The following is an 18,812-nucleotide window of genomic DNA, read 5'->3' on the forward strand; positions in this document are numbered from 1 at the left end:
TCTTGTACATAGGAGCGGTATTATAGTAGTTATATTCTTGTACATAGTAGGCAGTATTATAGTAGTTATATTCTTGTACATAGGAGCAGTATTATAGTAGTTATATTCTTGTACATAGGAGCAGTATTATAGTAGTTATATTCTTGTACATAGGAGGCAGTATTATAGTAGTTATATTCTTGTACATAGGAGGCAGTATTATAGTAGTTATATTCTTGTACATAGGAGCAGTATTATAGTAGTTATATTCTTATACATAGGAGCAGTATTATAGTAGTTAGATTCTTGTACATAGGAGCAGTATTATAGTAGTTAGATTCTTGTACATAGGAGCAGTATTATAGTAGTTATATTCTTGTACATAGGAGCAGTATTATAGTAGTTATATTCTTGTACATAGGAGCAGTATTATAGTAGTTATATTCTTGTACATAGGAGCAGTATTATAGTAGTTATATTCTTGTACATAGGAGCAGTATTATAGTAGTTATATTTTTGTACATAGGAGCAGTATTATAGTAGTTATATTCTTGTACATAGGAGGCAGTATTATAGTAGTTATATTCTTGTACATAGGAGCGGTATTATAGTAGTTATATTCTTGTACATAGTAGGCAGTATTATAGTAGTTATATTCTTGTACATAGGAGCAGTATTATAGTAGTTATATTCTTGTACATAGGAGCAGTATTATAGTAGTTATATTCTTGTACATAGGAGGCAGTATTATAGTAGTTATATTCTTGTACATAGGAGCAGTATTATAGTAGTTATATTCTTGTACATAGGAGCAGTATTATAGTAGTTATATTCCTGTACATAGTTGCAGTATTATAGTAGTTATATTCTTGTACATAGGAACAGTATTATAGTAGTTATATTCTTGTACATAGGAGCAGTATTATAGTAGTTATATTATTGTACATAGGAGCAGTATTATAGTAGTTATATTGTTGTACATAGGAGCAGTATTATAGTAGTTATATTCTTGTACATAGGAGCAGTATTATAGTAGTTATATTCTTGTACATAGGAGCAGTATTATAGTAGTTATATTCTTGTACGTTTTAGGGTTGCATTCATAGCACATAGAGGGCAGTATTATGATTTTTTATATTTTCCTTGACCCATTGTTAATGCATGTTTGACAGTAGTGGTATTTTATATGCATCTTTTCAGCAAGTAAATTTCTTGAATTGTTTTCCAGACTACTCACTCTCATTCTGATATGTTCTCAGGTTTTTATTTTTATTTTATTTTTTTGGTTGATTAATTCCTCCTCCTCCTCCTCCTCCTCCTCCTCCTCCTCCTCCTCCTCCTCCTCCTTCATTATCCTGTCTTGTTCCCTCTGATCTTTGTCTCCTTTATCTTCTGTGCTGGTTGATGTGGGTCCTGGTGGTGTATTTCTGTAGGTTCTGCATGGCGTGTGATCTCTGTGTAGGTTACTTTGTAGTGTTGTATATCTTGCAGTTTCTTCATGCTGTCTGTAGTATACTGTAATGATGAGGTCTGTACAGCGCTGCGGAATATGTTGGCGTTATAGATATATATATAAATAAAATGTATACTGTAAGGGATATTCTCTTTTGATCCATCATAGATAACCTGAGAGATAATTGGATGGACCTGTTAAACCTTTAGTGTAAAGCTTTTATTAAAGGGCATCTGTCAGCAGTTTTGTACCTATGACACTGGCTGATCTGTATCATGTGCACTTGGCAGCTGAAGACATCTGTGTTGTTCCCATGTTCCTTATTGTCCGCATTGCTGAGAACAATGAAGTTTTAATATATGCAAATGAGCCTCTAGGAGCAACGGGGGCGTGGACGTTACACCTAGAGGCTCTGCTCTCTTTTCTGCTGCGCCCTCTGCACTTTAATAGACAGGGAAATCATTATCACACCTGTCCCTGTCAATCAAACTGGAAAGGGCGCAGCAGTTGCAGAGTGCGCAGATCTTCAAGGTGTAACGTCCACGCCCCCGTTGCTCCTAGAGGCTCATTTGCATATAATAAAACATCATGTTTCTTACCAATGCAGGCACATAGGAACATGGGACCAACACAGATGCCTTTAGCTGACAAGCGCACATGTAACAGGTCAGCCAGTGTCATTGGTACAAAACTGCTGACAGATGCCCTGGTGACAGATGTTCTTCACGCGGTTCCTCCCCAATTCTGTCACCATATTCTGGGACACCATGTTAACATGTTACTATCCTTATATATACATGTTCATACCTGACATGTATGTAAGTGGTCAGTAGTGCTTAGCACTAGAGATTCCCTTTAAGCGGACCCTCAGGTCAGTCATCTGTGGTCTGTATCTGCAGGACTTGGTTGGAGGCCTCCAGTGATCATCTTTCCCTCTTGTATATTTTGCAGAGTATCATGGCTTCCTGGCATGTCCTCCTCCTGCTGGTCTGCTCCGTGGCCTGCACGGTGGCTGAGAACTTCACCCTCGGTGAGTAGCGAACACTGTGGTCATTTTAGGTTTCTACCTAATCCCAAAATGTCCAGAACTTGACGGAGGGCATGTCCTCCTTTTTAAAGACCTGCAACCAACAGAGAAGGAATGGCAACGACTGAGCAAGATTTGACTTTTCATGTTGATCGATCCTTTGAGTTCATCCTGGTAGAGTTGATCTAAAGTATTATGCCTCCAACAGAAAATATTGTACTAGGAAACTATCAGCAAGCTGCTGTTGACAGATCTGTCTCTGCCGTTCTACAATCTCTGTTGGGTGCAATATGATGCCCTCCACCCTGGCTCGTGAGCTAAGCATCTTACTCAAGCTGTATTTAGAATAAAAGAAAAACCCTCAAAGTCTCAAAGATCTGTCAGCAGCAACTATCCTTCTTGGTGACTGTTTCCTTGCACAGAGCATGTTGCATTCACAGCCAGTAATGGTATAAGATGGAGGTTCTGGACTGGTGAATAGAAGTGGGATATCACCACCTCTAAACGCGGTGGGCTGGGTATCGGCATAGAAGGAAACTCACATGGTACCTGCTGGTCGGCCTCCTGGTACCTGCTCCTTCTCGAAGGAGGACCTGAGGCTACGGATACGACGCCGCAGCATCAAATATTGGATCCTGCTTGACTGAAGGTGACAGGGGTCGGCGTTCAGCACAGTGGAATATTTCCCCGTCATGTAAATGCTGAGGAAGCATGGGATTTAAAGGAGCCACATCGTTTAACGCACTTCACAAAATGTTGGATTAATATATTTAATTCGGGTGGTACCGTCCCTCCTTATGGAGATCGCTTTAATTGGCGAGAGGACTCTTATAGGCCATGCATTCTCCTCTGGGGATAAAAGGGATGCAAATGAGCTCCTAACGAGCTCTGTCTCTGATGTAACGCGGCTTTCCTAGAAGTCAGTGTTCAACCCTTTAAACAGGCCTTGAGACATGACTCGGATATTAAATAAGCCAGCATCTCATCTGCAGACAGCTGTTTCGATTGCCCCTTATTACTTTCATACTTTCTTCCCAGAATTCGAGAGGAGCATGTATGGCGTATAAAAGTCCTCACATCGATTTAAGGCGCTCTCCGTAAGGACGTAGTACCCCCCCCCAAATCCTGACCTCAGCCTCTCACCTAGTTAAGCCAGTACTATCTGCTCTGCACAAAGGCAGAGCTTGCCAAGAGCTCATTTGCATGTCGTCTTTCTAGATTTCATCCTAAATTCTAAATTAAAATGTCACCTTTTATATCATGACTGTCCACTCTACAAGTCATGTGCCAGTTCACCCCTCTGATTTGAAGCCACCAATGTTTAATTGAAAGCGGGATACAGAGCTCCAATCTGCTGCGTGGATGAAGTTAAAAGAATTCTCACTGCTATGGACCACCACTAGAGGGAGCTCCTTGCAAGTTGTTTTAACCCCTTTGCGACCTCCACCGTATAGGTATAGTGAGAAGCTGGCACCATGGGCGCGGAAGCTGACAGATTTCTGCTGTTTGAAACTGCAGAGACCTGTGGCGGATGTGTGGCTGATCGCACACATTTAAATGTGGCCACAGCGCGCCCGTAACAGCGTTCCCCGGCTGAGATCGGGGAACCTGTTACATTTATAGTAAAAGAAAACCCATTAAAAAGTGGCAGAATTGGGTTTCCACCCCATTTAGAATTTGCTTCACACTACATCGTATGGAACCGTAAATGGTGCCAATAGAAAGTACAATTTTTCCCGCAAAAAATAAGTCATCATAGGGCCATGTGAATGGAAAAAGAAAAAAGTGATGACTCTGGGAAGGCGGGGAGTGAAAAATGAAAGCTCAAAAAACGGAAAATCTCAAGGTCCTCTAAGTGTCAACGTTCTGTATGAATGGTATGTAGTGAGCTCCCTCTAGTGGTGGCTGCAGGAAGTTCGATTTTATTATTAGTTCTGTAGCTGTGCTGGGTGTTTAGAGGTTCAAATGGGGTTGAAAAGTGAACACAAGGAAGGAGTATCCTGAACATTTCCCTTCTATCAGCCATGCCCAGTCAGTCAATGGACGCCTCCCGATGGGGACCAGCAAAATATAGAGGATTCGTCCAACCCTTTTAAACAATTTCTCGGATCAGTTGTGTTGCATTTTTTTTGTTCATTCATTTCATTCTTTTCTTTCCCCTAAGTTACCCCTACCGCAGACCTTCTGAATGCTACCTCCAGCGCCACGCAACAGATCCCCCGGGTGCTGCCGAGCACAGGCAGCGGTGCCAGCCTTGATGGTACAAACCCTAAGTTGGACCCCTTCATCGCTACAACCACTGCCGCAATCATCGTCGCCCCTACCTCCAATGTTACCCACAACATCCCCACCATCAACGACACAGACTCCAGTAACCACACAGTGTTTGATAATGTCACTGCTCATGCCACCACCGTCAGCCGCGTCAATGGAACAAGCACCCCAGTCATCCCCATCATTGATGAAAGAACAACTTTGGAGAACATCCCAGAATCAAGTCCAACCTGGAAATTCTCAACCGATGAAAGCTTCACAGCCACAGGTAACAACTGGAAAGTGTAATGATCTCCTGCAGTTACACCCTGTATTATACTCCAGAGCTGTACTCACTATTCTGCTGGTGCAGTCACTGTGTACATACATTACATTACTTATCCTGTACTGATCCTGAGTTACATCCTGTATTATACTCCAGAGCTGCACTCACTATTCTGCTGGTGGAGTCACTGTGTACATACATTACATTACTTATCCTGTACTGATCCTGAGTTACATCCTGTATTATACTCCAGAGCTGCACTCACTATTCTGCTGGTGGAGTCACTGTGTACATACATTACATTACTGATCCTGAGTTACATCCTGTATTATACTCCAGAGCTGCACTCACTATTCTGCTGGTGCAGTCACTGTGTACATACATTACATTACTTATCCTGTACTGATCCTGAGTTACATCCTGTATTATACTCCAGAGCTGTACTCACTATTCTGCTGGTGCAGTCACTGTGTACATACATTACATTACTTATCCTGTACTGATCCTGAGTTACATCCTATATTATACTCCAGAGCTGCACTCACTATTCTGCTGGTGCAGTCGCTGTGCACGTACATTACTTATCCTGTACTGATCCTGAGTTACATCCTGTATTATACTCCAGAGCTGTACTCACTATTCTGCTGGTGCAGTCACTGTGTACATACATTACATTACTTATTCTGTACTGATCCTGAGTTACATCCTATATTATACTCCAGAGCTGCACTCACTATTCTGCTGGTGCAGTCGCTGTGCACGTACATTACTTATCCTGTACTGATCCTGAGTTACATCCTGTATTATACTCCAGAGCTGTACTCACTATTCTGCTGGTGCAGTCACTGTGTACATACATTACATTACTTATCCTGTACTGATCCTGAGTTACATCCTATATTATACTCCAGAGCTGCACTCACTATTCTGCTGGTGGAGTCACTGTGTACATACATTACATTACTTATCCTGTACAGATCCTGAGTTACATCCTGTATTATACTCCAGAGCTGCACTCACTATTCTGCTGGTGCAGTCGCTGTGCACGTACATTACTTATCCTGTACTGATCCTGAGTTACATCCTGTATTATACTCCAGAGCTGTACTCACTATTCTGCTGGTGCAGTCACTGTGTACATACATTACATTACTTATCCTGTACTGATCCTGAGTTACATCCTGTATTATACTCCAGGGCTGCACTCACTATTCTGCTGGTGCAGTCACTGTGTATATACATTACTTATACTGTACTGATCCTGAGTTACATTCTGTATTATACTCCAGAGCTGCACTCACTATTCTGCTGGTGCAGTCACTGTGTACATACATTACTTATCCTGTACTGATCCTGAGTTACATCCTGTATTATACTGCAGAGCTGCACTCACTATTCTGCTGGTGCAGTCACTGTGTACATACATTACATGAGCTCCCGGCCCCTATAGATGAGTGACTTCCATGTGTGAAGTGTGTGGTTGGTATTAGAGTAGGTTTGTGTTGTGAACAGTCAGATATTTGCCATTATCTGATTGTTCCTTTCTTGCCATTTCTTTTCTCAGGCTCCCCGGAGGAAGACGGTCAAGGTAAGTCCCAATTAGTTAAAGAAGCAGGCAGTGTGAATGGCTCTGCAGGGGGGGCAGTTTCTTGGTGGCAGGTTCCCTTTAAAACGCAGGAGGAGCTGAGCAGATTGATATATAGTTTTATGGGAAAATATTCAGTAAAACTTGGAATTTATTCATTTAAATCATATTTGGCTTTGAAGTCCAGGAGGCGGAGCTATCAGTGATTGACAGCCTTCCCTCTGACTGTGCATCCTCAGCTGTCAATCACTGATAGCTCCGCCTCCTAGACTCTAAAGCCCAGAATCAGCAGGAGTTTAAATGGGTAAACTACAAGTTAGGCCTCATGCACAAGAATGTATCTGTTTTACGTTCTGCAAATTACAGATCCACAATATACGGATGAGCCCCATACACTTCAGGTGGTCTGTGGTTCGCATTTTTTGGACATATTTTTTCTTTTTGCAGAACGGACACACGGGTGTAGAAAGCACACAGATGTTGTGTGATGTCCGTTCTGAAAAAATGATAGAACATGGCCACAAAATGTGGACCACGGACCCATCGAAGTCAGTGGGTCAGCAAAAAATGCTGATGCAACAAGGACCGTATCTATATTTTGCGGATCATCAATTTGTGGACTGCAGAAAAATGCATATTGGTGCATGCCTGAGGCCTAATTGTGTACCTTTTCCCGTGAAGCTAAATATCTGTCTACTCGGCTCTTCCTGCTCTATAATACGCAGCCCGCAGCCGAGACGCCATGTTCAATGTGACTGGTTCCCTTTAACTGAAATCAAAAGAGCTTCAAAATCCTGTGTTGTTGAGTTTCCTGATATTTTGCCAGTGATCGGATCACCATTGCACTGTTAGAGCTCCACGCCCCTTGCATAGACTCAGTAATATGTTAACATTCTGCCTACCTGCAGTCACCACTAGGGGGAGCTTGTGAGCTAATTGCGTACTGTAATAAGACAGTACACATTAAGCTCCTGAGCTCCCTCTGGTGGTGCCTTCAGGTAGCTAGCACAGTATTTTGGACCTAAAAGTGACAAAACTGGATTCAGTTTATGTTGAAAGCAGAGGAGTTGGGTCTAAGAAGATGGGGTAGACAAGGAGGCCATTGTGTCTGCCAAGGTTATACCACACGTCCTAGTCTGTTTATAGACATGTTTTCTTGTTTCAGATGAGACCCCCATTATAGCCGTCATGGTGGCGCTGTCATCTCTCCTTGTCATCGTCTTCATCATCATAGTGCTGTACATGCTGCGGTAAGTGTTGGCGTTTTTATGATGTATCACCTGTAGGCCAGTGACCTGATCCAAAGGTCCAGTGGTGGACCCCAAGATCTTAGTCCAGGGGTCATCTCTCATTATTTGCATCACAATTCCTTGTCACACACACAGCTCCAGATCGTTTGCCTATCCTAAAACTCTTTCTGCTGGCAGCCACCACCAGGGGGAGCTCACTGTTTATACAGCTACTGTTCAATTCTGCTGCAGCTGTAAAATCTCTGTGCAGTAAGCTCCCCCTAGTGGTAGATATAAGAAAGCTATGTCTGAGGAGGAAGCAAGAAGAGCAGTTTGGTGTTGGCCTCCCTCTTACCCCTGGCTTCGTAGCTGTCATGTGGTCTGTCTTTCTGAAAAATATTAGATGAAAATTCATGTAAGCAGCAGCCAGAAAATGATTGACTTCACAGGCGGCTGCGCCTCCCGACCTTGTAAATGTCCTTTAATTTGACAGAGGATCAGATTTTCTTTTCTCCCCTCGAAATCTATGTTGCCATCTGTAATTCTCCGGGTCTGACTCACCAAAGGTTTATCTAATGTCTCCCACTAATTACATTTCTGCTTCTTTTGTATCAGTCAGAGCAGTAGAAAGCGCAGAAGCTTTTCTGCATGTTTCTATTGTAATTCAGCTTAAAGGGGACTTGGCATTGCTTAACTTATACAGCTAGTGACTTACAGTCTTTATTATACTCCAGAGCTGCACTCACTATTCTGCTGGTAGTCACTGTGCAGATACATTGTTACTTATCCTGTACTGATCCTGAGTTACATCCTGTATTATACTCCAGAGCTGCACTCACTATTCTGCTGGTGGAGTCACTGTGTACATACATTACTTATCCTGTACTGATCCTGAGTTACAGCCTTTATTATACTCCAGAGCTGCACTCACTATTCGGCTGGTGCAGTCACTGTGTACATACATTACTTATCCTGTACTGATCCTGAGTTACATCCTGTATTATACTCCAGAGCTGCACTCACTATTCTGCTGGTGGAGTCACTGTGTACATACATTACTTATCCTGTACTGATCCTGAGTTACATCCTGTATTATACTCCAGAGCTGCACTCACTACTCACTATTCTAGCACTCCGATGGAAATCCATCATCAAGGTGTGCGCTATCTCCTGGGAGGATGATGCAAGGTTCTGGTATAGTGTGTGAATACAGCACAGTCTGCCCTGCCACCTAGTGTCCAGTGCAGAGTATAACATCTGTATCACTTTAGAATTTTCAGACTTTTTGCAATATTTCTTTGAGCCAAATATTTATGTGATCATTTTTTTTCCTTTTAGGTTTAAAAAATATAAACAAGCGGGAAGTCACTCCAATTCTTTCCGGCTGTCGAATGGCAGGGCTGATGACATGGGTAAGTAATGTGTTAATGTTCATCATGGTGGTCATTCTGTCTTCATAAGGCAGAGTGGGCATGCTCAGTGCGGGGGGTCCATGGCCACCAAATGTTGATTATGAGCATATCCGATGTGCTGCGGAGTGCCGTGATCGTTGTCACTTTTCGTTTTGGGGTTTTATAAAACGTAAATGTTTCGTTGTATGGCAGAACCTCAGAGCATGCCGCTGTTGGCGAGATCTCCCAGCACCAACCGCAAGTACCCGCCTCTTCCCGTCGAGAAGCTGGAGGAGGAGATAAACCGCAGGATGGCCGACGACAACAAGCTCTTCCGGGAAGAGTTCAATGTGAGTGTTTGGGATTACACCTTTAAATGTGACATCTGCTGCACCCTCTGGGGGACTCCTGCAACCCGCTGAATTTTTTAGCAGTCGCCAGCCAAGTAATTTTTCACATTCGCTGGCCTAATAAGACATGGAGCTAACTGACGAAGCGTGCACATCTTATTTTTTTACCAAAGTATCCCCCCATATACTGCAGGTGTGGCCCCTGTAATCAGCGGAAGTCCACATAAAGTGGCCGGACCGCACCATGTGAGCACCTTAATTACAGATCCTGTATATGTGGTGATCAGCCAACACGCGAAATAATCTCTGGTCAGCACCACATTCCAGGAGATGTAAAAATATGGGGTATGAACGATAGTAATTGCGATCATTTGTACCCCATTCTTTTTCTGTCGATTTTTACATTGCTGAGGATTTGCTGCCATCTAGTGGACTTCCGTAGGTACAGCAACTACTTCTCAAAGCCAGTCTGTCACCACATCCCCCTTCGGGACTTATATCCTATATATTTTTTGTGTTTTACTAATTTTTCACCTCAAAACCATTTTTATTTTTTGACACCCTTACATTTCCCACTATGGAATCTCTGATGGCAAAACTCCTGTCCCTCACAACCTCTGTTTAACTATGAAGATGCCAAGATCTTTATTGACTACACCAAGATGTGCAGAGAGTTGTAGTACCGTGTTGGATGTCCCCTTTATACATTTATGCTATCATCTGGATAGGTCATCCGTATCTGATCTGTGGGGGTCCTACCCGGGACCGCTGCTGATCAGCTGTTCGAGAAGGCATCGGCACTCGCAGTAGCACCGTGGCCTTCTCTCAGCTTTCCCTAGGCCATGTGACATCACGTTTATCAGTCACGTGGCCTAGAGCGAATAGAAGTGAATGGGGCTGAGCTGCGACCGGTCACTATACAATGTACGGCGCTGTGACTGGTAAGCTGAGGAGGTAGCGGTGCTACTGCGAGCACCAGTGTCCTATAAAACAGCTGATCCGCGGGGGTCCCTGATTTCGAACCACCACTGGACACAGGATAGGTCATCAGTATAAAAGTCCCGGAAAACCCCTTTAAAGAGCCTCGATCAGCATGATCAACCCTATTAAACAAGGCCTGCTCTCTGGTAGGGTTGATCATGCTGATACCTTTCTATTATATATGCGTTTATATTTATATCTGCGTTTATATTCATATGCGAATAAGTATGTTGGAGCACCAGGAGGTGGGGCTGAATCCTTGGAGCACTGCATGTGTAACACCTCTGTGCTCTGCACACATTGTGGAGTGAGGACAGAGCGGTGTCCTAGCATGTACATATAGAAACTATTTACTATAGCCTTTCCATTTTGAGAATGCAGGTTTTCTATATTTAGAAAGCTAATACATATTACTATAGAAACTATTTACTATAGCCTTTCCATTTTGAGAATGCAGGTTTTCTATATTTAGAAAGCTAATACATATTACTATAGAAACTATTTACTATAGCCTTTCCATTTTGAGAATGCAGGTTTTCTATATTTGGAAAGCTAATACATATTACTATAGAAACTATTTACTATAGCCTTTCCATTTTGAGAATGCAGGTTTTCTATATTTAGAAAGCTAATACATATTACTATAGAAACTATTTACTATAGCCTTTCCATTTTGAGAATGCAGGTTTTCTATATTTGGAAAGCTAATACATATTACTATAGAAACTATTTACTATAGCCTTTCCATTTTGAGAATGCAGGTTTTCTATATTTAGAAAGCTAATACATATTACTGGTGTCAAAATAGTAGTACAGTGGCTCACTGGTTTGGAATTATGGACAGAGGTGCACGATCGTCGGCACACCCAAAGCCGTTCAGTAAATGCAGGTAAGTATGAAAGGTGCACTCACATCTGATGCTGCACGGAACAAACTCCTTATAGGTCACTGAGTATCAAGTACTTCACAACCTCTCAACATATTCAAGTTAAAATTTAACATAAATCCCCCCCCCAAAAAACATACAAAATAAAAAATATAAGATAAAAATATATTAATCAAACATACTAAAAATACTAAGAAAAACCCCGAAACGCTCCTGCGTTTTAAATGCGTTTCTGGTGTTTTGTTTATTTTGTTTATTTTTAGGAATCTTCCAAAAATAAACAAAACACAAAAAAAACACATTTAAAACGCAGATGTGTTTTTTGGGTTTTTCTTAGCATTTTTAATACATTTACTATCTGCTTATGTTTGGTGTTTTTAGGAAGCGTTACATTCACCGGTATTTGTTACTATTCATCCTACAACCAGCGACACTTTTCTCGTATGTTCATATATCCGTAGATACCCATGTTTGATTAATATATTTTTATTTTGTATGTTTTTGGGGGGATTTATGTTAAATTTTAACTTTAATATGTTGAGAGGTTGTGTAGTACTTGATACTCAGCGACCTATAAGGAGCTGTTTCAATAAATAAGCTTAACATGTAACCAAGTTATCGCCATTTGTTCCGTGCAGCATCAGATGGGAGTGCGCCTTTCATACATCTTCTTACTTACCTGCATTTACTGAACGGCTTTGGGTGTGCCGATGATCGTGCATCTCTGTCCATAATTCCAAACTAGTGAGCCACTGTACCACTATTTAGATTTTCTATTACGTACACCCATCAGTCAAGTTCCTAGTAGGGCAAATATGGACATTTGGAGCTGTGTGGAGAACGAATGTAAGGCCCCTTTCACACGGGCGAGATTTCCGCGCTGGTGCAATGCGTGAGGTGAACGCACTGAATCCGGACCCATTCATTTCTATTGGGCTGTGCACATGAGCGGTGATTTTCACGCATCACTTGTGCGTTGCGTGAAAATCGCAGCATGCTCTATATTGTGCGTTTTCCACGCAACGCAGAAGTGAATGGGGCTGCGTAAAAATCGCAAGCAAGTGCGGATGCGGTGCGATTTTCACGCATGGTTGCTAAGATGACAGCCTATTCACTGTATTATTTTCCCTTATAACATGGTTATAAGGGAAAATAATAGCATTCTTTAATACAGAATGCATAGTAGAAGGTCAATTGAGGGTTAAAAAATAAAAACATTAACTCGCCTCCTCCTCTTGATCGCGTAGCAGCCGGTCTCTTCTTACTACTTTAATCATGAGCTGCCGGCTAAAGGACCTGTGGTGACGTCACATCACATGGTCCAATCACGGTGATGGACCATGTGATGAGCTCAGTGACGTCACCACAGGTCCTTTGACAGGCCCTGAAGAAAGAACAGGAGACCGGCAGCTACGCAATCAATTGGAGGAGGTGAGTTAATTATTATTATTTTTTTAACCCTCAATTGACCTTGTACTAAGCATTCTGTATTAAGAATGCTATTATTTTCCCTTATAACCATGTTATAAGGGAAAATAATTACATCTACACAACACCGATCCCAAGCCCGAACTTCTGTGAAGAAGTTCGGGTCTGGGTTCCACAGTCAGTTTTTTATCACGCGCGTGCAAAACGCATTGCACCCGCGCGATAAAAACTGAACAACGGAACGCAATCAAAACTGACTGCAATTGCGTATCTACTCGCGCGGGTTTGCCGCAATGCACCCGGAACACATCCGGACCTAATCCGGACTTGCTCGTCTGCAAGGGGCCTAAGAAGATAGACCTTTATCCACATTTGATGAACAAAATATTGGTGACACTACAACTGCAACAGCTATATCCAATACAGAGATTTTCAAAGAATTAGAGAAACTACTCCACAAACTACTGAGACACAGATGGGAAATAAAATCCCTTCCTCAATATTTGGACAGGGACCTAATACCAAAAGGGTTGACACTGATTAAAGACCCAGCACAAGATTTATATAGTTAGGAATTCCAAAAATAGTGGGACCCTTTTTGAAAACACAATCGCGTACACTGGTACAATTAATAATAGAGACGCACACAATTGTTGGATGAAATTATGACTCTGATAAATTTAGGGAAACGCTAGATAAAATTCCACAAGATGAGGAATATACAAAGTGGCAAGATAGAATCTGCAGGGGATTAAACCTAGAAACATAGAATGTGTCGGCAGATAAGAACCATTTGGCCCATCTAGTCTGCCCAATATACTGAATACTATGGATAGCCCCCGGCCCTATCTTATATGAAGGATGGCCTTGTGCCTATCCCATGCATGCTTAAACCCCTTCACTGTATTTGCAGCTACCACTTCTGCAGGAAGGCTATTCCATGCATCCACTACTCTCTCAGTAAAGTAATACTTCCTGATATTACTTTTAAACCTTTGCCCCTCTAATTTAAAACTGTGTCCTCTTGTGGTAGTTTTTCTTCTTTTAAATATGCTCTCCTCCTTTACCGAGTTGATTCCCTTTATGTATTTAAAAGTTTCTATCATATCCCCTCTGTCTCTTCTTTCTTCCAAGCTATACATGTTAAGGTCCTTTAACCTTTCCTGGTAAGTTTTATCCTGCAATCCATGTACTAGTTTAGTAGCTCTTCTCTGAACTCTCTCTAGAGTATCTATATCCTTCTGGAGATATGGCCTCCAGTACTGCGCACAATACTCCAAGTGAGGTCTCACCAGTGTTCTGTACAGCGGCATAAGCACTTCACTCTTTCTACTGCTTATACCTCTCCCTATACATCCAAGCATTCTGCTGGCATTTCGTGCTGCTCTATTACATTGTCTTCCCAACTTTAAGTCTTCTGAAATAATTACTCCTAAATCCCTTTCCTCAGATACTGAGGTCAGGACTGTGTCAAATATTCTATATTCTGCCCTTGGGTTTTTACGCCCCAGGTGCATTATCTTGCACTTATCCACATTAAATTTCAGTTTCCAGAGTTCTGACCATTCTTCTAGTTTTCCTAAATCCTTTTCCATTTGGCGTTTCCCTCCAGGAACATCAACCCTGTTACATATCTTTGTGTCATCAGCAAAAAGACAAACCTTACCAGCGAGGCCTTTTGCAATATCACTTATGAAGATATTAAACAAAATCGGTCCCAGTACAGATCCCTGTGGAACCCCACTGGTAACATTACCTTGTTTTGAATGTTCTCCATTGACTACAACCCTCTGCTGTCTGTCACTCAGCCACTGCCTAATCCACTCAACAATATGGGAGTCCATGCTTAATGACTGCAGTAGACACATTTGAACGAGAAATAATATATAAAAAGACGAAAAAATTAAAACAGAACACATATGGTGAACGCACAATTAGATATACTGAACACGTGGTCAATAATACACAAGATTTTTCACAAAATGATAGGGATTCAAAGAAAAAGAAAAATATAAAGAAGATGGGAAAGATAAAAACACTAATGTAAACACTCCACTTTCTCAGTATAATATTCCAACTACAAACCGGTCTGAATCACTTGCTACTCCTCCTTTTTTAGATCAGACTCCACCACACCTCAGATCCAAACACAAACGAACATCTCCACGTCCTTTAGGGAGGAAACCTGGTCAGACACATCCCTCTACTCGCGACTACAATTTGAGACACAGACACAACAATACACATGTGGAACCAAAGAAGGGATCGGCCAATGAGATACGAACAAAGACGAGGGTCACCACCAATGGGATTATCCACCACAAGAAACTTGGATCTCACCCAGACCACACACACACACATACCAAAGAAGAGAAAGATACGAAGGGGTAGGCGAAGAAAACAATTCATTCAGACAACACACAAGATAGAACAAGAGGATAGAGTTGTTAACTTAAGTCGAGTTGCACGATCAACAGACCAAAATAACTTCATCAAGAAAGGACTAAAATTTGCACCGACAGCCAATATGAATACATTTGCCACTTACAGAAATTCATCAGAAAATGATGTCTGAAAAAATATTGTATAAAAAAAAAACCATCACTAGACGGATATCAGAACCTGGAGAATATGTGCATGCAGAATTAAAAAATAAATCTAAAAAATTTCCTAGACAGGAAATCGGTCAAGAAATCGTAGCATTCCGCAAATGTGTTGAGCTAGATATTAGGAAACTTAAGAAGAATCCAACTATTAATAATTTAACAAAGAAAGAAAAGGAAGGAAGGAACGAAACAGTCAATGGAAGAGATCACAATAAGACCTAAAAGAGGGGCCAGAATGTAGATATCCACTCTCAGGTGACGAGACATGCAGGAAATTGGGATATGACCCAACAGATGAATACTGCAAAAAACTCATTGAATATTGCACTGCAGGACAAATTAAAGGTATTCTGTTAGAAAGAGAGTATCAATTCATAACGTCAACACAAAAGAGTTAACCTGCCTTTTATTGCTGACCCAAAATCCACAAGAATCCAAATAAGCCACCCGGAAGACCAATTATTTCTGGGATTGGTTCAGTAACATCCAATTTGTCCCAATATATTGATAATATTCTACAACCGTTTGTTAAATTAATCCTCCCCTATATAAAAGACACTACTGATATTATTATCACACTCAAAGCATTAGAATACCAACAAAATTGGATCATAGGAACATTGGATGTAAATTCTCTTTACACCGTTCTAGACCATGAACAAGGCATAAATGCACTCGAAAAATACTTAACAAATACCACACAACTAAAAGAAGAACAAATTAATTTTACTATTGCAGGAGTTCATCATATACTAACACATAACTATTTCATTTATGAATCTGAATATTATTTACAACAAAGAGGGACCGCCATGGGCACCAGATTCGCCCCCCCAGTTATGCCAACATGGGAAGAGGATGTTGTGCAACCTTTACTGGGGAAGAGCCTGGTGCTCTGGAGGCGATACATCGACGATGTCATATTTATCTGGCAAGATACTGAAATAGCTTGAGGGCACTTTCACAATACAAAGCTGAAGCCAACAATACGGTAAAACCGAACTCATTGGGGCATAAGAGAGATAACTCTATTTTATATTTGAATGTACGTATTGGGACCAACCCTGTAACCATCATTTGAGCACCCGATTATTATACGCTATCTTCACACTACCAGCGTTATTCCATCTCTGAGCAACGCCCCTATTTTTGCTTTTTATAAGGAATCGGCAGTTTATTTGATACGAATCGGACTTTACTTGGGATGAAAGATACTGACCGCAATAAAGCTACTTGTAGGATTTCAGCGCAATTGATCTATAATGTAATTAGCCTTTTCTATTCTTATTTTTTACTCTATGCTGTAAGTGATTAGCAAATTCGCGCTATGTCTGGGGATTGGAACCGCCGTGATATCCATATACTACCACTTAGTGGAGATATGCCAATCTTCCAAAAATAAACAAAACACGAGAAATGCATATAAAATGCAGATGCGTTTTTGCGGGTTTTCTTAGCATTTTTAATACATTTACTATCTGCTTATGTTTGGTGTTTTTAAGAAGCGTTACATTTACCGGTATTTGTTACTATTCATCCTACAACCAGCGACACTTTTATCGTATGTTCATATATCCGTAGATACCCAAGTTTGATTAATATATTCTTATTTTGTATGTTTTTGGGGGGATTTATGTTAAATTTTAACTTGAATATGTTGAGAGGTTGTGTAGTACTTGATACTCAGCGACCTATAAGGAGCGGTTTCAATAAATTAGCTAAACATGTAACCAAGTTATCGCCATTTGTTCCGTGCGAGTGCGCCTTTCATATTACTGGTGTCTTTATACTTATCTATTGTGCGAGGTTATAGTAAGTAGTGTGTATGATATGTACATGCTAGGACACAGCTCTGCCTTCAGAAATTTGATGTCTAGGGGTGTTACAAAAGCGGTGCTCCGAGGATTCAGCCTTGCCTCCTGGTGGTGCTCCAATGTGCACGTTTGCCTAGGAATAAAAACCCAGCTAACCTACAGACAAAAGAAAGGTGGTGTTTTAACCCTACCAGTGTTTTTATCTCTTTTTCTGGGACACCTTCCCTTGGTTTCCTTTTGACAGATATCGCCCCCTATATCTGCTATGTCGGCAAATTCCACTAGATGGCAGCACACTCCATGAAATTTTCTAAGGAAAATGAACATGTGAATTCCTTTTAAATATACGTCCATGGATCTGATTTAGAATGTGGGCCCTCTGACAGATGTAGGAGGTGTCCTTCTTAAAGTTCCTACTGTATGCAAAACGTCTGTTTTTTTTTTGTTTTTTTTTTCTTCCTCCAAATGTCTAGGCTCTGCCGGCCTGTCCCATCCAAGCGACCTGTGAAGCTGCCTCGAAGGAAGAGAACAAGGAGAAGAACCGATACGTGAACATCTTACCTTGTGAGTGCTCATTAGCCCTTACAAGACTGAGCCAAGTTTGGCGGCAGAATCTTCTGCGGTCGCTACTGACTGTGGCATCTGAGGATTTAAACAGCCAAGAGGATGAAAAGTTCTGCAAATTCTAATAAATATTTTGAATTCTTTGTTATATTCAAGTCCTCCGCTTGCTGTCAGTGATTGCAAACATTTTGCATTACACCCAGAAGCTGGAGACCTGTATAGACCTTGTAATACTTCTCACAGCTGAGAGTTTGCTGCAGTTGTATTTGTCTGCGAGCTGAACAGTCTGCTACCTTTCATGTGCGCTGATAAGTTTTTCCAGGATTCTCTAGGCTGGATACGGCCAGGGCTGGTTTTCAGCCTTCGAATGGTTAACAAGAACGTTTCCATTCAGTGACGGCAAGCAGTAATCTTTATAATGGCAGAGAATACGACCCAGCCGATTGACCTCCTGTCTTTTTATTTTTCCCATTATAGATGATCATTCCAGACTTCACTTGAGTCCCATCGAAGGAGTCCCAGATTCCGACTACATTAACGCCTCCTTCATCAATGTAAGTCCTAGCCTGTAGTCCGGCATTACCAGGTCCTTAAAGGGGCTATCCATGTTAAGTGTAATAAACGAGAATCGGACATCATACAGCACATGTCCATCTCTTTCTAACAAAGCTAGAACCAGCCCTGGACCTCACATGGATCCAGAGATCTCCCCATTCATTGCTCTAGTTAGTATGCTAGGTTTAGTTCAGAGGACGTGTCCTTTCTGCTGCAGCTCAGGGGACATGGTCCTGTTGCTGTTCTGAAAGTATTGCTCTTGCTTTAATTGCTGTTTCTTTTGGGTCTTTTTATTTTTGTTCTTGGTCTTTCAGGGTTACCAAGAGAAGAACAAGTTTATAGCGGCGCAGGGTGAGACTGACGTTTTCTCGCCGTTCTAGATTTCTGTTAAAGGGACAGTACAGGCAAAATTAAAAACCTACTTA

At 41.5% G+C, this 18,812-nt stretch overlaps 1 protein-coding gene across 2 annotated transcripts in view; it reads left to right on the forward strand.

Annotated features, from left to right (window-relative positions):
- The window catches only part of PTPRA (protein tyrosine phosphatase receptor type A), a 115,153-nt gene that overhangs the window by 76,262 nt on the left and 20,079 nt on the right, over positions 1 to 18,812 (forward strand). For both annotated transcript variants that reach the window (XM_040419302.1, XM_040419301.1), the window contains exons 3-11: positions 2,384 to 2,462; positions 4,624 to 5,001; positions 6,563 to 6,586; positions 7,749 to 7,833; positions 9,151 to 9,224; positions 9,417 to 9,553; positions 17,742 to 17,832; positions 18,310 to 18,386; positions 18,702 to 18,738. In XM_040419302.1, the coding sequence (XP_040275236.1) occupies positions 2,390 to 2,462; positions 4,624 to 5,001; positions 6,563 to 6,586; positions 7,749 to 7,833; positions 9,151 to 9,224; positions 9,417 to 9,553; positions 17,742 to 17,832; positions 18,310 to 18,386; positions 18,702 to 18,738 (976 nt within the window). In that variant the 5' untranslated portion in view covers positions 2,384 to 2,389. The remainder of the gene's footprint in view (positions 1 to 2,383; positions 2,463 to 4,623; positions 5,002 to 6,562; positions 6,587 to 7,748; positions 7,834 to 9,150; positions 9,225 to 9,416; positions 9,554 to 17,741; positions 17,833 to 18,309; positions 18,387 to 18,701; positions 18,739 to 18,812) is intronic.

Source organism: Bufo bufo, chromosome 2 (genome assembly GCF_905171765.1).
Source record: "Bufo bufo chromosome 2, aBufBuf1.1, whole genome shotgun sequence".
In the NCBI taxonomy this organism is placed as follows: Eukaryota; Metazoa; Chordata; class Amphibia; order Anura; family Bufonidae; genus Bufo; species Bufo bufo.